The 21,021-nt window shown below is 42.5% G+C and overlaps 2 protein-coding genes across 6 annotated transcripts in view; one reads left to right on the top strand and one right to left on the bottom strand.

Annotated features, from left to right (window-relative positions):
• The first annotated feature begins 1,643 nt into the window (after positions 1–1,643).
• si:ch211-67e16.4 (uncharacterized) lies at positions 1,644–9,316 on the top strand. Of its 3 annotated transcripts, none has more exons than XM_051403622.1 (10): positions 1,644–1,916; positions 2,725–3,197; positions 3,918–4,067; positions 4,251–4,486; positions 4,690–4,809; positions 5,123–5,210; positions 5,363–5,568; positions 6,207–6,293; positions 6,896–6,974; positions 7,127–9,316. In XM_051403622.1, the coding sequence occupies exons 2-10, from the start codon at positions 2,759–2,761 to the stop codon at positions 7,393–7,395; spliced, it is 1,674 nt and encodes a 557-aa protein (XP_051259582.1). In that variant the 5' UTR covers positions 1,644–1,916; positions 2,725–2,758; the 3' UTR covers positions 7,396–9,316. The 3 variants fall into 3 exon arrangements, with proteins under 3 accessions (XP_051259582.1, XP_051259580.1, XP_051259579.1); XM_051403620.1 differs by having other exon boundaries at positions 1,645–1,916; positions 4,269–4,486; positions 7,106–9,316; XM_051403619.1 differs by having other exon boundaries at positions 1,646–1,916; positions 7,106–9,316.
• Positions 7,831–21,021, bottom strand: part of fer1l6 (fer-1 like family member 6) — a 30,370-nt gene continuing 17,179 nt past the window's right edge. For 2 of the 3 annotated variants that reach the window (XM_051403573.1, XM_051403572.1), the window contains exons 26-46: positions 20,793–20,855; positions 20,222–20,320; positions 19,539–19,758; positions 19,211–19,350; positions 18,991–19,110; positions 18,862–18,907; positions 17,970–18,014; positions 16,935–17,029; positions 16,231–16,359; positions 15,987–16,127; positions 15,144–15,271; positions 14,884–15,054; positions 14,513–14,667; positions 14,257–14,399; positions 13,705–13,793; positions 12,824–12,922; positions 12,508–12,628; positions 12,256–12,376; positions 11,993–12,150; positions 11,738–11,838; positions 7,831–10,560 (exon numbers count right to left, since the gene is read on the bottom strand). In XM_051403573.1, the coding sequence (XP_051259533.1) occupies positions 10,380–10,560; positions 11,738–11,838; positions 11,993–12,150; positions 12,256–12,376; positions 12,508–12,628; positions 12,824–12,922; positions 13,705–13,793; positions 14,257–14,399; positions 14,513–14,667; positions 14,884–15,054; positions 15,144–15,271; positions 15,987–16,127; positions 16,231–16,359; positions 16,935–17,029; positions 17,970–18,014; positions 18,862–18,907; positions 18,991–19,110; positions 19,211–19,350; positions 19,539–19,758; positions 20,222–20,320; positions 20,793–20,855 (2,565 nt within the window). In that variant the 3' untranslated portion in view covers positions 7,831–10,379. The remainder of the gene's footprint in view (positions 10,561–11,737; positions 11,839–11,992; positions 12,151–12,255; positions 12,377–12,507; positions 12,629–12,823; positions 12,923–13,704; positions 13,794–14,256; positions 14,400–14,512; positions 14,668–14,883; positions 15,055–15,143; positions 15,272–15,986; positions 16,128–16,230; positions 16,360–16,934; positions 17,030–17,969; positions 18,015–18,861; positions 18,908–18,990; positions 19,111–19,210; positions 19,351–19,538; positions 19,759–20,221; positions 20,321–20,792; positions 20,856–21,021) is intronic. The other variant, XM_051403574.1, reaches the window with a different exon arrangement.

Here is a 21,021-nt window from a genome sequence, read left to right as displayed (position 1 = left end):
TGTGTGTGTGTGTGTGTGTGTGTGTGTGTGTTTGTGTGTGTGTTTGTGTGTGGTGTGTGTGTGTGTGTGTGTGTGTGTGTGTGTGTGTGTGTGTGTGTGTGTCAGAAGGATTACTTTATGAGATTTGTTTGTAGTGACCATGATGAAATATCAGTGAAGTAACCAACCCACATTCAGACTAATTTGGACACAGCCATTTTAATACCACTGGGCCACACACACAAGCCCAGAGGTGATGTAAGCTCACTGTAATGAGTGTCATTAGGTCCTCTATGACCTCCCCAGTGTGCCACCTCTACAGTGGTGAACAGGCCTCAGGGAACAGGACTGGCTACAGCCAGGCTTCATACTGCTAGTTACTGCAGGACCCGTCAGCCTCATGGCCTGCTCCTCCACACAAATGCCTCACACCTCAGTAAAATGATCAAAAAGACTCAACTCATGTCATTTAATTATACATATGCGTAATGACCACGGCATAGCTGTTGTTTTTGAGAGATTACTTCAACTGTTACAGTAGAAGCGGTCAACTTGTGATTTCTCTTTATTTTGTGTGATTTATCATTATTCTGTAAGAGTAATTAAACTAACCGCACCACAGTGGAGACCCAAAAATGCAAGTGAGACAAAGTAAGACATTATGGAAAAGTCCAGTCATACATCAGACTGGCACATATGGGTACTTAACATCATGTATCCCTCTTTGTTTTAGAATAGATGTCAATGCATTTGATGTTTGTTTGGATTATAATTTTGATATAATTTTGACATGCAGTATATACATATACACAATATTTACTCTACTCTATTTTACTCTTTACTTTCACTCTTGCTTGATTACTAGTGCACCACAAAACAGAAACATACATAGTTTCAGTTCTGGACATAAAGAGAATGGCAACAAGTGACATATTTTATACTGATAAACTATCAAATGAAGCCAAATAGTGAACACAATAACTGCAGATAGTGTCAATCAAGCTGTTTAGATGAATTATTAGTATTATTATAATTATTAGCAGATTATTTCCTGTGAATATTACGTCAGTGACCAGTTTTCCTGATGTTTTTACTTACTTTTAACACAATCCTCTGTATTATGTATTTTTAAAATATCTAACAATCATACACACTTAATAGGCTTCTTATTTGATTTGTTTATCAGAGAGTGAAGGCTCTGTGAATACAGCTTGTTCTCAGTTCTTCAAAGTTAGATACTGTTCGTTTTTTTTTCTTCTTAGACACCTTTAAATCAAGAAGGCCTTGCGACCATCTGCAAAGCTTTGGCGACCCCTAGTGGTCGGGAACCACTGCCTTAAGAGTATGGCTGGCATCAATCGATGATGATTTTTTTAATATCAACAAATGCCATCAAACCCGTGTGATTAAAGTCTTTCAGTAAACTGAAACAGAAGTGGATTTTTTGAGACAACAAATTGGATATCTAACTAAAGCCGGAGCACACAGATGTACACACACTGTTACTGACATGACCTTTCCCTAACAAACTTTCAGCCCTGAACAAATTCACGATAGAGTCTCTCAGACAAATCAGTGTGTGCGGTCGGGACCGAAGTGAAAGAAGAAGAGGCGCCATTTTAACGACAGAGTGATCATCTTTCCAATAAACAAACCTTGCTCTCCGTGGATGTTCGACCCGGAAACACTTCCCCGTGCAGCGTTGTGATGGCAAAACTACACTAGCTACTGTTCGGGTTATAAAAACAATAAAATATGTTTCTGTTACTTGTTTAATAATGGAGTGTCTATGCAATAGTCAAATAAATTCAAGAATAGCTAGCCAGCGTTACGAAAGTTGCGCTTAATAAACTAACGTTAATGGTAACGTTACATTAGAAGCTTCTCGTTAGCTATGTTAGCATTCAGCTAACTGGCTAAACTAACAAGCATAAGCGGTAAGTGACAATTGTTTCTCTTTCATACCAATATGTACTTTAACAGTCAGCACAGTCTCACCAGTAAAGACACCGGACAGACAGCTGGGGTAACGTTAGCTCATAAAGTGCGTCTGTACCGCGGTTTGTACGTTAATAGGAGCGTAAACAGACCTGTTTGTTTCGGCTCTAAAGACTCTGAAATGGGTCAGCTAATGTTTCTGAACTGGAGGATTGCCGTACTTTAATTAAATGTGGTAAACTAGCTACATGTCAGGGTCCAAGATGTTTCTGTGCCACCAGTTTTGCCTCATGCTTTGTCCTCTAGTGTCCAGTTACAGTGTGTCTCACAGTATACATTATGCTCCCTCATATTTACAGTACAACATAACGTTAAATGCTGAAAACCTTTTTACCTTTCGCATAGTATCTGCCTCATGTACTAGTGTGTATATAGTGAAAGTTTCAGCAAATATGACTAAAAGTTACCTACAGCTGCTTTAATGTTGTTTGAACCATCATTATGTTCTCATAGGGCTGGTTGTCCTTTTTCTGTCCCTGTTTGTTTTGGACACTACCATAATGTGGTTTAGGTTTAGGTTCAGACATTTATTTCTCTCTATTCTGTTACCTTTAGAGCTGCAACCATTTGTTGATTAGTTGTCAATAGTGACCAACTATTTTTTAAATTTTTAATCATTTGGAGTCAAGAAGAAATGTCTAAATTATCTGATTTCAGCTCGTAAATTGTGAATATTTTCTGGTGTCTATAGTCCTCTATGACAGTACACAATGATTAACAATAATCAACTGTGATGTAATTGTGCAGGTAAAACTCTTCTTGGGTCAGAGGTCATTTCAAAATGGACGTCAGCATTGCCGTGTCGCTGATTCGAGGCCAGATGGGTGCCGTGGTGGAGCGAGCAGTGAACGTAGCGGTGGAGACGGTGCTGGCTGAGATGCTCAAAGTGGTCGGAGTCAAGTTTGAGGAGCTGAAGGCCCAGTTGGCGCTGATGAAGAGGGACGTCACGGCGTTGCAGAGGGAAAAGGCCCTGAAAGAGAAAGAGAACGACAACATTCGGGCCAAGCTGCGCTACACCGAGCTGAAGCTGAAGTACTACAGGCAGGGAGTGGAGGAGGAGCTGCAGCAGAGGGCCTCTGCCTCCGCTCTGGTCCGCATCCACCCGTCCACCTTCCAGCAAGCACAGAGAGGCAGTGCGGGTGTTTCCTCCACTGAGACCTCGCCATCGTGTTCAACTCAGACCAGGACCTCTGAGGCACTGCTGGTGAGAAGCAAACAAGGTAAGGACCACGAAAGTGACTGACTCCTGCCTGCCCACCTTGCAGATGCTATAAACCACTCCCATTATCATAGTGTGTCAGCAGCAAAGGCAGGAAAACAAAGCACACCTCGTACAAAACATGCACACTAAGTTATGGTGGCTGACAATAGACCATAGCAGATCAAAATGTAATAAAAAATGGCAATTTTAGCAACTATTAAGCACAGAAATAAGCATAACCTCGTCTATTCAAGTCACAACAATGTATGACTTTGCTGTGTGCTGTAATCAATGAATGAAACAAAACGTGACTAAAAATAATAAAATAAATCCAGATAAATATAGGCATCTTAGCAGCTTTTAAGCAGAAATAATGAGGATAAACTGTAAATTGTGTTAGGCTAGCTGCTAAAATATAATAATACACAACACTGTAAAGTTCACAGGAAGAAACTCTTTCTATGATCGGGCCTGACCCTGGCATTTCTTTCTAACCCTAACCATCTGACCACCCTTCATGCCTAAAGCTAACCAACGTAGGCCTACTATTATATGAAAAGTAATATAGTAATAGCCTATAGTTGGGTATGTTGAGATGGATGTCATTACATTTTGTGTCTCTTCTGTGATCCAACCAGCCCACAAACCATTCCAACCAAGTTCCCAACCAAGTTCAGCTTCCTTTTTATATTCATGATATACTTGCTCCAATAACTCCTTCCTGTGTTTGTATTCCCAGAATGCACCTCTCCACAGAGCACGAGCAGGCATGCGATCAGAGTGCGCTGTCACTTGGATGCAGGGGGCGCCGGCTCCGACCCGGCGGATTTGTTGCTGCCTATCTCAATCTCTGTGAACACACCAACAGAATCTGTGGACAGCAGTACAGGTACAGAGCTGTGTGTGTGTGTGTGTGTGTGTGTGTGTGTGTGTGTGTGTGTGTGTGTAGAAGAATGAAGAATGACTCAGCAGAAACAGAATCAGCTGCACATGGAGTGACAGAATCCCGTTGTTGTCACATTGAGCATCCCTGCATGGGTAAAGTAGACGGAACACGTCTGTGTTTGTGCAGTTTTGTTCTGTCCCACAGAAGCCACAGCTCAGAGCAAGGATGACGACCAGCAGGGCGACTGTGAGTGGGCCGTCACTCTGCAGCCGCATGCAGAAGGCACGGACGCCGTCCCGACCCCTCCAGCGTTCGAGGTCTTGACTCTGGATCCGGGGGAGCAGCAGCCAGTCGCCTGCTCGTTGACCCCTGATGTTTCCCCTCAGGCCGATAGCTCCACTCTGCCCTCTTCTGCTCCACAGGTGACAACACATACAGTACACAGACACACACTCTGCTTCCTGCTTTGACCTCTGGCCTATTTTAAAAGTATTAACCTGAGTAAAGATTGTTACCGGACAGTCTCCCTAACTGCATGTAACATCTTTAGAAGTAAACGCCTGGAGGTATTATACTTTTCACTTATTTCTCACCACAGTCCTGGTCGTCTCCTTTTGCGATGCAGGTGAAGCAGGAGATGGAGGAGGTGATCTGTATCAAGGAGGAGCCAGAGGACGAGCAGGAGGTGATGGCCACCCTGCTCATGGACTGCCAGGTGCAGCAGGGTCATCTCCCAGAGTCTGAGGTGAGGGTAGAAAGAAACAGCTTGTTTCCACAGCAGCTATTTTGCACCAGCGTTTAACGATGAAGGAGGGACAAATCTGGGGCGTCCTGGTAGAGCTGCCGCCCCCTGGTGCTGGGACCAGTGGGAGTGGGGAAATTGACCAGAGTGCTTTGCAGCCACAGAACAGAATGAGTTCTGATCTAACACTAAAAGGGATTCTGGAAAAGTAACTAAATTAAAATACACACAGATTACAAAGTAACTCCTGGAGTGAATCCCAGACTGTTGAGAATGATCTGAGGCAGAGCATAGATGCGTCTGTGTGTTCCTCCAGGCTCAAGGTTCAGTCACAGAGTGGTCAGGACTCACAGAAAGCCAGAGGAATCACACTACAGCCTTCAGCTCAGCTGGACCGAGCACCTGTGAGTAGCTCTGTGTGTGTGTGTGTGTATCTGAAGACCAACATTAATTATCTAAATCAGCAACCTGAAATATGGATCTACGTCTCTCCATCTGTATTTAATTTGTTAATAAAGCCGGACCACTGCAAACCTTTCTCTGTGTGTGCTCTCAGATGTTATGCCTCAGTCGGCAGGCTCCCTGCTGTCGATGGTGGCCTTGCCATCCGGCATCGCAGCTCGCCAGGCGGTGCGGCCCTGGACTAAGGACCTCAGCCTTTATGAAGAATATAAGCTGCGCAGGAACGAGCTCCGCCGGCGGAACCTCAGCAGACGCAGAGAGCTGGAGAAGACGTTGCCTCAGCCTCTGCTGGCAGATCTGGCTAGTCAACCTTAGTGTTCAGGGCGGACGCCGTCCTTACAGAAATATTCTACATATTCTAGTGATGTATGTCAGTGGTTCCCAACCTGGGGGTCACCAAAGCTTCACTGGAGGATGTGAGGCCTTCTTGATTTTAAGGGGTGTAAGAAAACTTAAAAACTATACACTGTAGGCCTATGTCTCAGCATTTCATTCACTGCTGTGAAGAAAAGTAAATGTAAAGTAATCTGTCTAATAGAACAATAGGATCAGTGACAAGAAAACACTGAATTTTTCAAGTAAGAAGCCTATTCAATATGTCTGATTGCTAAGATTTGTAAAATAATACATAATACAGAGAACTTTACCAAATGTTCCCTAAACAGAAAATAATCTGCTCAGAGTTCATCCAAACCACTCGTTTACACAAACTTCTTGCAGTTTCTGAATTCACTGTTGAAAGTGATATTAAATATATATAAAATATGTCATTTAATCAGGGGTCGTCAGTTTATTAAATGATAGAAGAGGGGTCCCTTAAGGAAAAAGGTTGGGCACCACTGCTCTATGTGACATATTCACATAAAACAGTAATTTTCTATCTAAGTCTTCTTGTAGTTTGCTATGTTTAATGTGAAATGTGATGTTGTGTGTTGAAGGTGCGAGAGCGTCGAGAGAAGACCAGACTAAGGGTGGCCAGATGGAGGGCAAAAAGAAAACTGCAGGCCTGTCTAAACCAGTCACAGGTCAGTAATGACATCAGTGTTTTTAATCACAGAAAAGAGTATATGATGAGTAAGACTGACCCAGTTCCAATCTACACCCTCGCCCTACGCGCTCTAGCTCTGAAACTAAACCGAATTCAAAACAAAAATTAAAAAATGAAATGAGAATAGAAACTAATAAAAAATATAAAATCATACCTCTGATGTGATACTGGAGAGAACAAAGTGTCCTACTTAGCAAGCATTCCTTTCTGTGTCTGTGTTTTGGCAGATTTTTAACAAAAGCATTGCAAAGCAGTGACTCATTTTAGTTGTTTAGCGAACGTTAATATGGACTCGTACAGCTTCATTTGAGTCCTGTCAGTCACCGCACTCAAGCTAGTAACTGGCACCTTCAGGAACATTACAGCGGCAGATCCTACTTAAGATTGCACGGTCCGTACATTACCTGATTGCACAGTATCTGCTACATGGCTGTAAATAATTAACAAGTGAGCTGCAACTTACAGCCCTCACTATTACTCACCGACTAAGAGTCACTAGGACTCGAGTATCATTTACATTAAATGAACCTTCCTTCCCACTTAGACAAAGCCTGTCATTCCTGTCTTGCTCTCTCTTAGGTCCTAGGTGGCGCTGCAGGTCTTTCTCAAGCTGGCTTTCCCATCAGCAGCCAGCATCATCAGCTCCTCGTGCCTTGTGGTGAGTTAAGACACTTCTGCTTTTCAAAGTGTTTGTTTGTCACTTTTCCCAGTCACACAACCCCCCCCCCCTTTCACGTGTATGCAGGAAAGTGAAGGTCTTGTCACACGCTCCTTTTTTTCCCCCAATAGAACTGGCCTGTTGTGTTTCAGCTGCCACCTCCAGTAGTCAGCAGAGACAGAGCTCAGCGTCACCTCAGTCCAGCACCTTCCTCAACAACATGTCAGCAGCAAACAGCACCTCTGCCACTCTCCCCTTCATCCCCTCCTCCTCCTCCTCCTCCTCCTCCTCCTCTCTGCTCCCGAGAGGCCCCAGCTTGGCCCCACATCAGCACACTGTGACATCATCGTCCTCTTCCTACCCTCAGGTCAGCCTATCACAACAGAGTATCTCTCTGACAGACGCAGATATCTTGCAGTGAGATGGCCAGGTGGAGCTCAGTTAATCAAACACATCATCCTTCTGCAGATAGTTAGCTTACCCAATGTTCAACTTCCATTCACAACGCAATAAAAGCAGAGACTGTGCACTAAAGACAGCATAGCAGCAGTACTTCAGTTCCTGGTAGATGTACAAGCACCGTATCCTGACCCACACGTACAGACAAAATAATCAGAGCCAATATAGCTCACCTTGTCTTTGCTGTTATACACGTAACATTCAGTATCAGTCGACCAAGACAGGGGTACCCAACCTGGGGGCCGCTAAGCTTCACAGGGTGTCACAAGGCCTTCTTGATTTTAAGGGGTGTAAGAAAACTTATAAAATATACACAGTAGGCCTATATCTGAGCATTTCGTTTCCTCTGTGAAGAAAAGTAAATGTAAGTAAATAGTAAGACTGGACCAGCACCAGGGACGAGAAAACACTAAATTTATTAAGTAAGATTAAAAAATACATAATGCAGAGAAACGTAATATGTATAACGTAATTGTATGAACAGAAAATAATCGGCTCAGAATTCATCTAATCACTCGTTTTATACAAACTTCTTGCAGTTACTGAGCTCACTGTTTTGGTTCATTGTACAGTTTTGAATGTAATGTGAAATATCTATAAAGTATATCAGTCAGTCAGTTTACTCCATGATAAAAAGGGAACCAGTGGACCAAGACAGCCACCGTAAACTCATAGAAACGCATTCACATAAAAACAACATTCAGAATCTTAAAGAAACTCATTTTGCTGTACACAGGAAACCTCAATTATTGAATTCTGTTTTTTATAGTTTAATGTTTATAAGTGTATATACGTAGAAAGCTTGAAAAGTAAATCCACTCTATCTCTCCTGTACATGTTTACATATTTTAAAGTGAAACTGTTATTCCATTTGATTGAATTCTGTTTTGCGACCGTATTTAAATATTGGACAGAATGGGTTTTCCAGTGTGTGTTTGATTCTAATTATTACACTTTGTTGTGGAGTCGATATATGTACAAAGAAGCTTGTCCCTGATGAGGACACAAAGAAATAACCTGAGAAACTGTGTTTGACAGACACTGACTGGCAGAGTAGTTCACTGGAAACATGTACAGGTACAGCTCAAAAAATTTGAATATTGTGAAAAAGTTCAATATTTTTTGTCAATCATTCGTCTGTGCATAGTGGCTCTTTAATGCGCTGACTCCAGCCTCAGTCCACTCCTTGTGAAGCTCCCCCAAGTTCTTGAATGGATTTTGCCTGACAATCCTCTCAAGTATGCGGTTATCCCTGTTGCACCTTTTCCTAACACACTTTTTCCTTCCACTTAACTTTCTATGAATATGCCTGGATACAGCACTCTGTGAACAGCCAGCTTCTTTAGCAATGACCTTTTGTGGCTTTCCCTCCTTATGGAGGGTGTCAATGACTGTCTTCTGGACATCTGTCAAGTCAGCAGTCTTCCCCATGATTGTGTAGCCTACTGACCCAGACTGAGAGACCATAAAGGCTCAGGAAACCTTTGCAGGTGTTTTGAGTTAATTAGCTGATTAGGGTGTGACACCATGACTTTGCAATATTGAACATTTTCACAATATTCAAATTTTCTGAGACTCTGAGTTTTGGGTTTTCATTATCTGTAAGCCATAATTATCAAAATTACAAGAAATACAGGCTTGAAATATTTCACCCTATGTGTAATGAATCTATATAATATATGAGTTTCACTTTCTGAAGTGAAAATATTGAACTTTTTCACGATATTCTAATTTTTTTAGCTGTACCTGTAAAGCCATTTAACAAGAACAGTTCTTTCGTTTGGTACTCTGGCCAGCTCACAGGATACACAGATTGAGTCTCCATGTAATGTAATGAGAAGCCTGATGGCTTGTTCAGGTCTAATAAATGCAGGTGAAATACAGCACTGTGTTGACTCTTCCTTAAATAATATATATTGTATATGGCAATACGATGAAAGCGGTTCAGATTTTTAAAAGGATTATTGGTCACTGTAATCATCCTCCTAGCAGGACTACTAGGGCTGTAATAGTTTGAAGGGTGATGACGTCCGATAATACAGCAGACATTTGAAGCTTTGTTCAGAAACTGCTGGTGTAAGACGATGGCTTTGTGCTGTCCTTGGAAGCTCAGGAAACAATTACTGATTAAGTATTTGTAGACAGCTGGAGCCTCGTAATGGCTTCAGCTGAACACAATGCTGTTTTGTACAAGGGCTGCACAATAAATCGCAATATTATCAAAAAAGCAACATGACCCAGAGCCATATGCACGTCACAGAAACTGAAATGTTATGATAAAGGTAAAATGTGAGACAAACTGCATTATAATGAAGTACTGTAGTGCTGCAGAGAGGCCCTGGTCTACAAATCTTGTTCTCCAGATGTAAGGAAACACGTTTGTTTGTTACAGACCCCAAATAATTTCACATCATCATGATTTAAAATAGTTTTTCAGTGAAAATGAATTTTGTGATGCAAAAGTAATCATTCCCACTAATCACAATATCTGTAAAAATGATCGCAGTATGATGTTTTTACCATATGGTGCAGCCCTATTTCGTTCAGAACAGCAGATTTTCTTCCGTGTTGCTTACGTTGAAGTGGCACAACAGGGGACTTCCAGTGATCAGTAAGTCTGTCACCATACATATAGCATGCAAGTGTTATATTTAGATACACTTTAAAGGCCAAACCTGCTGATAATTTAGATTCCTGTGAAAAGACCAAAAAGCAATGTGCTAGTTGGTGCCTCAATAAATGTGTCATGAACATGTACTTCCTTGTTTTAAAAGCCTGACACTGTCGTTCTTAGCAGTAAAAAGCTGTACAGAAACTTGGTCGCATTATTGAGGAGCAGTTGAAATGGGAAAGTTGTCTGTTGTTGCATCATCTAAAAGTCATCCGTGATCCATCCATTTTGAACGTATCTTCAGAACTACAGTGTGAACATAGTCCAGGTGTGTTTCATCCATTGATTATCTTCTGAGAAATGGCTCCGGGCAGTGTGTAGAACAGCAGGGCGAGGAACAGCACCGTGATGAGCAGGACCAGGGCGATGATGATGTACTTCTTGTAGCTTCGCCACACCAAGTGGAAGAAACACTTGAAAGGGTTGACAAACCACGAGAAGGAGGTGTCTGGACGGCTGGGGGAGGGGAGAAAAGAGAATAAAGTGGATTTATTCTGTAGTATTTAGCAGCATTGGTCATTTTCACAGCTTATTATCATTATTATTATTAATAATCATTTTTATTTTGTTTTACAATTATCTTAAAGGGGCTATAATCTGAATTTCATTAAACCCTGCATGTAAATGACAATAAAATAACAGTGAATCCTTGAATTAGGATTGTTGTCGATGGTCACTAAATAGTTCCTACGTGTCAACTGACTCATTAAACCTCAATGTCTGAATTTCCATATGTTAAATACACAGTGTGCAAAAAAGATAGTTTGTGGAAAACACCTCCAACAGAGCTGCTTCCTGCTTAAAGCTTTATGCTAAGCTAGGCTAAAAAAGTCCAGGGTACTTCCCTTTATATTCAAAGGAATTGACATTTTGCTAAATGCGCTTATTTGCTGATGAGAAGATCGATTCACTCTCATGTCTGTTCTGTAAATGTATGGCTACATAAGGTTACAACCAGCAGCTGACTTAGCTTAGCATAAAGACTGGAAGCAGCCGGCATGGCGCTGTCCATAGGTAAGAAAAAAATAAATAAAAATACCAAAAACTGAGCACAGGGAGAGCCCCCAGTCCTGCTTTTGATTTCAATAATAAAAGTTGAAAGCTCATTTTGATCAATTTTTTATTTAAATGGAAATTTTTTTCAGTTTTTATCAGTAGTCCGGGGGTTTTTTTACACCGTAGTTCACACCGGGGACTTGCTCTGCTGTTAGCAGTAACATCCTGAAGTCACGGTATCTGGCCAACAAATAGTCTGACGCTTTTAAAAAGCTCTGTATGTTTTTATGAGACAGAGTTAATTAGTGAGGGTGTAAGATTCCCTTAACATACAGAGGTAATACTTCTCTTCTCATCTAACTGCTGAAAAAACAAAGAATCAATTTAGCAAATGTATCACAGTTCATTTAGATACCCAAAGTCAAAGTGGCATCACAATCACTACAAAATCAACTCTGGTCTTGGATCCTGCGATGTCTCAACTCATGTCTCGCTACTTCCTGCCCCCAGTACACTAGTACCGACTGTAGTAACGTTAGATCTACAGCAGCTATTTACTTCAGGATTTGAACACTGTGAGGTTCACACCATGGAAGGAACGCTCGCCCTCACAGAGAGAATACCGCCACACTCTTACTTTGGTTTGGGCAGCGGCTCTGGCTCCTTGCGGGCTCGGCCTACAGGATTTTTCTCTGCCTCCTCAGCTGTCACAAGATGGAACTCCGCCTCCACTTTCCCCTGATGGATTGAACACACACACACACACACACACACACACACACACACACACACACACACACACACACACACACACACACACACACACACACACACGTCAGTCCAAGTCTCAATGAGTGTGTGTCAATCTGTAGGGCTCGGCCCGCGAACGTACCGTCAGCTCTCCAGACTTGCTGAAGGGCCACCAGCCCCTCGCTCTCTTCTGCTGGAAAATGGAGATTCTCTCCGTCCCGTCCGTCAACATGTCCGCCTTACATGACTTTGCCGTCTTTGCCCCCCGAGGGAATCCGTGGAGATCTAACTCCACCGTGCCTACACACACATACACATACACATACACACACACACAAACTTAATCAGTCAAATATACAAACACAATACACATGGAGTAGCAGTCGCAGGCACACAGACACACACCCAGGAAGTCGTCAGAGGACAGCGTCTCAAAGTCCCAGACCTGCAGGCTGAGGATGGCGGGAAGCTTCTGCTCTGTTTTATCCAGACAGAAAATACTCTCCCTCTTCCTCACCACTATGACCTGTGTGACAGAGAGAGAGGGGAGGACAGCTGCGTTGGCAATTGTTTCCTACATTAGCCCAACAGCTGGATTCAAGATCATGCTTCTGTCTGTCTGTCTGTCTGTCTGTCTGTCTGTCTGTGTGTCATTACTTTCTCAGCAGGCAGGTAACTGAAGGGGAACACAAAGCGCCAGTTGAAGTTTCCTTCTCCAGTCAGAGAGTTGTAGTGTACGTCTGTCTCCTGTCGGTCGTCCTCCAAACCTTTCAGCCAGCTGCAGAGAAAGACGGACAGTAGCAGCGTTTACATAGAAATGTCTCTAGAAAAACAGGCGGGATATTGAAGGGAGAAAAAAGAAGGCCGACACCTTCTTTCTGTACAAGAATACATATATATTGTTTTCTGATTAGAAACAGCAAACTAAAAGTAAATCCAGAGTCTTGAGTTGACAAACAGAGCTCATAGTCACCCCTTGATGTAGATATCACTGGACTGTTGACCCGTCAGGAAGTTGCTGTCCTCCAGAATCACATCTTCTGTGTTCCAGATGATGATACGCAGCTCGTACCTGAACACACACGTTGGGGTTGTTAGTTGCCCTTTTTCAAAACAAATATTGGTCTATCAAGACTTTAAAGAAACATTATGTAACTGTTCTACCTTAAAATAGCAGCTTAACTATCATTTTGATGCTACACTGAGTCCTAACAGGGTGAATGGAGCCTCAGTCCTTCCCACTCTGCTCCCCGTACGCCTGTTCTTGCACTGTGTAACTTTTGGCTCTGGGTCATAACAATTGTGTAATGCTTTACGGCAGTCGTCACATGAAACTGAATGGTTTTCTCTCTGATGTCCTCCGGCTGCTTTCCTGATGGACAGTAAAGTAACTGCTGATAAATGGAGCTTCTGTTAGCCAGTTAGCTGTACTGTCTGGATGCCCAGGACCTGGTGCATAATAATAATAATAATAATAACTAAACAAATAAATAAAAATACAAAGGGCAGGAGGACATAAAAAGATAAATAAATAAAAAATAAAAAGACAAGTTAAGGATGTGTTCAGTGATTCTGGGGGAGTGTTGGTGTTTATGCTGGTGGCACAGGAGCTTTGGATCGCCGGGAGGAGGAGGTTGTCAGAACTGAGACGGGGGAATGGCGGGGTTTGTTGGTGTTGGCAAAGTTTGATCAATAGTAATGTTATCATAACAAACACACAGTTGTCCATATTAACCACAGTGGTATTGCAGCTGGGGGGTGCCAAATCCCAACAAACCCCAAACCTTACATAATGCTGCTTTAAAGATTGGCCAGCAGGTTCTGCCTTCAGATGCTGAGAGAGACAGCTCTCACCCTTTCGGTTTTCGAGGTGAAATATCCACTGAAGGTCCCGGATGAGGCAAGTCCATGGGAAACATGTCGACCCACATCTGGACCTGACCCTACACAGACAGACACACACACACAGCAGAAGAATCAAGAATGGTCCCTTGTCTTGTATTAGTGCTCAAATGATGCTTCCTCAGATGCAGAGAGGAAAACAATGGACAATGATCCGTACAACAATCAGTAGTCCGTGGGTTTTATTTCAGAAAAAATAGAATGCTGATTTCACTTACAGCACCTTTAAAATAGAGAGAAGTAACAACGAGTCTACTCTCCTACATGTTGTCAATGTTTTGGACACCACTATAGATTATTGATTGGTTATAAGTGCTACACAACAGAAGTCCTTAGAAATATAACTCATGCAGATTTTTAATCAGATTTGTTGAAATTATGCTTTTATTCTGAAAGATTGAGGCTGGGGGAAGAGTTTTGAAGTTTGAAGGCAGTTTACAAAAACACTTTATCACATGTTTCATTCAGAGGACGCACTTTGTAAGATAATGTTAAAACGTATACCTGGTCCATGCCGGGCCGAGCCTTGTTGAACAGAGTTCTGGTCTCAATGTGCTCTTGCACCAGCTTGCATCCCACAGCCGGGATCTCCGCCCAGCGGTGCAGGATCTTCAGAGACAGGTGCTCATAGGACTCCACCGGCTGGTCTGAGACATTGGCACACATAATGATCATTAAAGCTGCCCACCACACACCACAAGATCATCATCAGGTGATCTTTAAAATCTGAGCAATGTGCCAGTATGTCTCCAGTCTTCACCTTCATGCATGAAGAGCGTCTTGCCAGTGAAAACTTTTTCAGCCACGGTGATGCGTCCTGGTCTGAAATGAGGATCGTCCAGACCGTTCTCTCTGCACAGCTTACACAGCAGCTCTGATGGCTTCAGGCAGTCTCTCCAGGCATTATAACCATCACTATCAGACAGACAGGTGCAGAGGGGGCAAGGTAACTTGTTTTCGTAGGATTATGATATAAATGAGTTTTAATGAAAGCTTTAGAAAGATTTTTACAAATCACCAAATAAGAGCACAGAGATGAAGTAGGTATAAAGTAAGAGTTAAGTCAAACCAGAAGGAAAATAACTCAAACTCAACTTCTCCCCACTTTACAAACACAAGGAGCAGACTTACAGGCTGTACTCCGTAGGGATTCCACAGGTGGCTCTGTGTCGGCTGTAGAACCGGTTCTCCAGGTCAATTCGAGTCTCTCCTATCAGGTCGTCCCCTCCCACCAAGTCATGGTCATAGATCACCACGGACAGCACAGACTCCTGAGGAAATGTCGCCTGCATCTCAAAAGATCTGGAAGAAGGAATGAAGGAGAAACAGCTTGAAAGGTCCTGTGTCAGGTTTAAAACATGCAGGGAAGTTGTAGTGAGCCAGTCATGTACCTCCCAAACACAGGATTCAGCTGTTTAGGGATGTAGTTGTCTCTGTCTTTGATTTCGTTCTTGCCAATCCGTACAACAATGTACGGGTCCGCCTTCCCATCCGGGTCAGCTGGGTGCAGGTTAGATGCCTAGGCAGACAGAAGAGAACATTACATAATATAACACCATGGTTTACCAGTACTTCAGTCTCATACTAGTGAAGAGGTTTCTGGATTTCAACCTCGTGTGGGAAATCCGTCGCAGTCTCCCTGTGTTTTCCAAGCATGTACATATTATTTTTATGTATTTGCCAATGGGTGAACGGGTTGTAACGCAAAGCTCACATTAATGTAAAGCTTGTGGAAAATATTGTGATATTGTGGTTTTAACATTAGCTGGCTAACGTCATAAAACACTACCTGAGTGGATGTCAGCTAATTCATCCGTACTCCTGGGGCTGGTAAACTGACTGCTTGTTGTTTGCGGGTTAATAAATCATGTAACAGTACAATGCAATTGATTGCTTTCTTATAGCTAAGAGGCAGGAGCGGCTAACTGGGGTTGGTTGGCTGGCTGGCTGTGGCTTGCCTGCACGGTGTGGGTCTGGCATTGATCGCTTTGTGGTGATAGCCTAAGTGGTGATTTGCAGATGGCTAGCTAGTTAGAAGCATGGAGCCAATGGTCTAAATAAAATATAGGAACACTGGAGATAGTAATGTTTTTCTAAATACGATTATAATTTATTTTCCAGTGTTCAGCATTCATTTCAGCATTCAGTTTTGTGTTTGTCACTTTTGGCTGATGCCCAGAATGGCGCTCGTTCCATATGGTACTACATGGGGAGGTTAAAAAATGAGAACGCACAGAGACAATGTAAACCCGTATGAGAACTTGGACCGGGCCGTTTGGAGGGATTCCTCTGCTGACTCTGAAGTGCCCGGCGTCAGTTGCTTGGTCCCAGTCCTCTTCCTCGTCCTCACTCAGTTTATACAGGCAGAATCTCCCCTGCAGAGAAGAATATGCCCATAGTGGATTAGGTCAATAGTGAAAATATAGTCAGTAGTTCCCAGGTAGCCCCCATAGAGGACATTCAACCTAATCGTCTCACCTTAAATTTTCCAACGAATCTCTCCTCAGTCGCCCCCTCTTCCTCATTGGCTTTCCCTCTGAACAGCTCATATGTGTTCACCCAATCGTCAAAAGGCCCAAACTCAGCCTCCAGCTCCTTGTTGTACAGCTGTAGAGAGATTGAAGACACTGTAAATAAACAATTCATGCAGGATGGAGAATCACACACTCCACTGAGACCTCCGGACAGTTAACAAATTCATAAAATGCAGCGTGAGTTTGTAAAAGCATACAGGGTTTGTTAAAAAATGATTGCCCTTTAAAGCTGCAGTAGGTAACTTTTATAAAAATAACTTTTTGTTATTATTGCTGTGAAACTTTCACTATATCCTGACAGAAGTACATGTGACAGATAATCTGTGAATGCCATTAGGAGCAGTAGGAGGAGCCAGAGGAAGCTGATTGTTTAAAAAAAAAAAAATGTACCCACATGAAATTCTACATGTTGGTATAATAAAAATATGTATATCCTTGTTGATGTGATCTGAGCTATGGTGGCAATGTATGTTGTCCCATCCTAACAGATGCGACAAAACCGATAGGATGGTCAATCAAGCACAGTGTGACTATACAGGCTGTGTTACCAACAGTGCCATTAAGGAACTTGTCTTTGTTGTAGTCCATCACTGCTGTTAGCTGTGTCTGCCTGTCTTATTGGATTTGCAGTGTTTGTGAACTGAGTACCTTGAGTGTGGCTAATTTAGTAGATAGACCAACGCTTGGCTCCACGGTTCCTTTTCCTTTTTGTTTTTTCTTCTTGTCTCCATCCGAAGTGCTGACTAATGAAACAAACAAGACATGGGATCAGTGGTACACGCTGACAGAAAACCAGCACGGGTGTGTAGTGAAAAAAAGCAAAAACATGTATTTGCATTCTGACAGTGGTTAAAGTTCCCAGATTGTAAAGAATTAACACTATGGGTCCCAAAGTTTCAAGTCACCAACCCAAAGTGTAAGTATTTGACGACCTGGGAATGAGAGTCAACAATCAACTATCTTTCTTGGCTCTGATTGGTTGTTTTCGTTAAGGCCCAGTGGATTCTTGCATATGCCATTAGGAGCACTAGGAGGAGTCAAAGGAACCTAATTTTTCTCATATACGTCTATGAGGATATAGGGACCGCTTCAGCAAGTATGACACAAAGTTATTTTTATAGTTAGTTTATAGTTTATAGTTTTATAGTTAAGTTACCTACTGCAGCTTTAGCAGTTTTTTAGTAACTAGAACTAGTTTTAGAAACTCCATGCTCCAAGTGTCACTTCCTACAAGTGATTGAAAGGATTCTCTGATATTGTATAAAAAGTACTATCATTAATTTGTTTCCATTTTAATGCTGTCCATCCTCTAGGGAGAATTTGACAGAAATCTTTTCTGCCCACCTGAATCATAAAGAATACCATACTCATTCTTAAAATCACCACTGCTTAGTATGCAAAAAAGCAGAAGCTGAGGGTAACAGTGGCAGCTGCAGGGCAGATCATGCAGTGACAGAACCACACATCCAGAACATCAACACCTAAACTAGCGTGACAACAGAGTTGCCTATGTGCAGGGCTGTACCACAGAAACCAGTAAGATACACTCAGTTCCCAGAGCCTCCAGTTGTCAGTAAACAAGTTACCAAGCAGAAGATGTCCTCCCAGGAAGTCAGAATTAACAGGGGCCAAAATGGCTTAAAAATGCTGTCCCTGAATGCCACTCTTTGTCTTTGTCCTTACCTAAGGAGTCTATTCCAACGCTGAGCAAGCTCTGGTACGTCAAAGCTGCAACGCACAATGTGTGTGTGGGTGAGGGAAAAATATGGGATGACCCTTTCGAAGACCAATTTACTCGCAATATTTATTTATTTATTTAACAGACCTAAGTTGATAATGTCAGTGGTGAAAGTAACATGCATATAAACAGTTTTTTGCAAAGATTTCATTAATAACAATAACTGGTGAGAATGTGCTGAAATCCTTGAACAATAGAAATAGATCTCTTCTTCTTCACCCATTTTGTTGGCAAACAACAAAGCTAAACACCACAGCCAACATCTAGTAGGCTGCGGAACCTATACTTATTTTTGTGGTGGTTCATTTACTTGTATTAGTTGAATACACTTTAAACCAGCAATTTCTGGGCCACTTGGGGGCAGCAGAAACAAGGGACCCCAGAATGCAGAAATATTCAAATACACTAGGCAAAAACATTTATCCCACATGCAAAAAACCACATGGTTTTTGCTCCAAACTGCATATGATTAGCATTAAGTGGGCATGTCAGCAAAGTGGATGCTCGTGGGTACCCGTAGAACCCATTCTTATTCAGAAATCTTGACGTCAAAAGATTCCTTTGAAAATGGCCGTGCTAGTTTTTCCATCACCAAAACTTGCCTGTGGAAGAGAGAAGGATAATGGGGTAACACTGGCCAATCAGATTTCAGCGGTGGCCAGTGCACCCCTTTGGACATGCCCCTGGGTTTCTGGCTTTTTCACTTTTGTAGCTTAACAAAGCAGTGTGCATTGAACCAGTCGACTAATATGGACCTTTGACACTGAATTCAACAAAACCAACTGTTCACAGAGCACCACACGACTGACAATAATGTCACCTGAGAGGAGTTCTTACTTTTTTCAAAGACGTGGGGGAATGGAGAGCCGTCCTTCTGTTTGGCCTGGAACGCAAAAACATGTTCATGTTTTATTTTTTTTAAATATTTTTTGATCTTTGGCACTAAAACGCAACAATCACAGCTACCTGCTTCTCTACAGATGCGTAGTATTTGGACCACCAGTCGATGACAGACTCTGCTGATTCGTCAGCGATGGTCCGCCTCCTCCGCTTGGTGGAACGACGAGTGCTCTTTGCCCTGCTGTCCTGGATTTAAAATATGCACATACACATGCAAATAATATTTAGAGATGGCTACATGGGATTCATTAGAACATAGTTTAGTCATAAATGCAGAAACTTTCACCCTTTTTGTCCTGGGTTCTTGCTTAGGGGTGGGTGGGGCCGGAGGTGGGGCCGGAGGTGGGGCTTCATCCTCCACAGTGACCAGGAAATCCTGATTTGTTAGTGCTACAGTTGAACTGGTCTCCCCAGCTAGGGGCAGTCCTATTGGACGAGAGACAAACATAAATCCTCCAATGGGACAAGAACAAGATCAAGCGAGCCCAAGTCTACTGGACTGGAGGATCAATCAGTCCTAACTGTATCCTGTGTTATCATCATCATCATTTTCTAATTATTCTGACAGGAATATTCAATAAGGAGTATGTGTTGGCCACACACACATTCATTACCCTCAGTGCTCTGTGGCTCTGGTATCGGGACAGTTTCATAGGTGACCTGGGGAGGTTTGTGTATCTGTATGGGAGCAGGCAGGGGTGGAGGTGGAATGTATTTAAAGGCCTTCAGGTTGTTGATAATGTGGTTTCCAACCAACGTGCTGCGACCGAAGGCCCGCCAATCGACCACAGTGATACTGAGAGGAGGATGGAGGTGTTCGTTCTCTGGTAACTCCTACAGGACAGTAGAGGATAACTTTTATGTTACAAAAATGTATTCCATTGATTATTCAATAAATATACTGATTCCCTGGGCAGATCCAATTCAGGGACCCTGGAGTTACATAGTACACTATATATTAATCTGCTCAGCATCAGATTGTGGAAGCTGGCTGCAGGGATTTGCTCCCATTCAACCACAAGTTGTGAACTCCAACACTGATGTGAGGTGACCAGGTCTGGCTCATAGTTCCAGTTCATCCCAAAGGTTTTGGATGGGATTGAGGTCAAAGGCCAGCCAAGTTCTTCCATACCAAACTGGAAAAAACATTTCTTTATGGACCTTGAAATATAAAATGACCTCCCCTAAACTGCTGCCACTAAGTTGGAAACACAGTATTGTCGAATATCAGACAGGGTTGGACAGATACATTTGGCCATATAGTGTATATACACTATAAGTGCTGTATTGGTCTTACCAGCTCTATGGCATCAACCAGCGTAGTGAAGTTTGGGTTGGACTTGTACTTCTGAATGACGGAGGAACGCAATGTTTTACCTGCACACTCTATAAACACCTAGAGAAAGAGAGAAGAGGTTTATTATTTAATTTTATGATCATCTGGTTTTTTTTTCATCATAATTAGCATATAAATGCTTGAGCTATGGCCGAAAACAGTAACCTTAACCTTTGACCACAAAGTTCTAATCAGTCCATCTGTGAGTCCGACTGAACGTTTGTGCCAAATTTGAAGAAATTCCCTCAAGGCATTCCTGCGATATCGCATTCACGAGAATGGCACAGGCAACCTGAAAACATAATGCCACCGCTGTCGCTGGCATAATAAAAAAAGACGTCCCTCAAATTACGGTAAAAAGGGAGAGTGGAGTTTGGTCATTAAACCAATTCGCTTCACCTCAATCTGCCCCGATGAAATGCTCATTCAGTAGCCACAGTGTTCCATTTGGTTACATCTTAAAATATGGACTGTCAGGAAGCAGAGCCCTAAAATCTGACACAGCTTGTTCACGTGAGTGGTGTGTGTGTACCTGTGGGCGATCAACAGACAGGAACTGAACCTTCTTGAGTTCCCTCAGACCCCAGAATAACACCTGGTGGAGAGACACACACATACGAAAGTGGATTAGCCGACCAAAAGTGTTTATTTTTTGTTAGTTATGTTGAAACAAAAATAAATTATTACTCTTCCCATTTCATGACGGTGCTGTTGGGGTAAAACTTTGTACCTCTAACCCCTCCAGCTCAAGAGGAACATTG

Source organism: Dicentrarchus labrax, unplaced genomic scaffold (genome assembly GCF_905237075.1).
Source record: "Dicentrarchus labrax unplaced genomic scaffold, dlabrax2021, whole genome shotgun sequence".
Classification (NCBI taxonomy): Eukaryota; Metazoa; Chordata; class Actinopteri; family Moronidae; genus Dicentrarchus; species Dicentrarchus labrax.
This window is presented reverse-complemented; position numbering and strand designations above follow the sequence as displayed.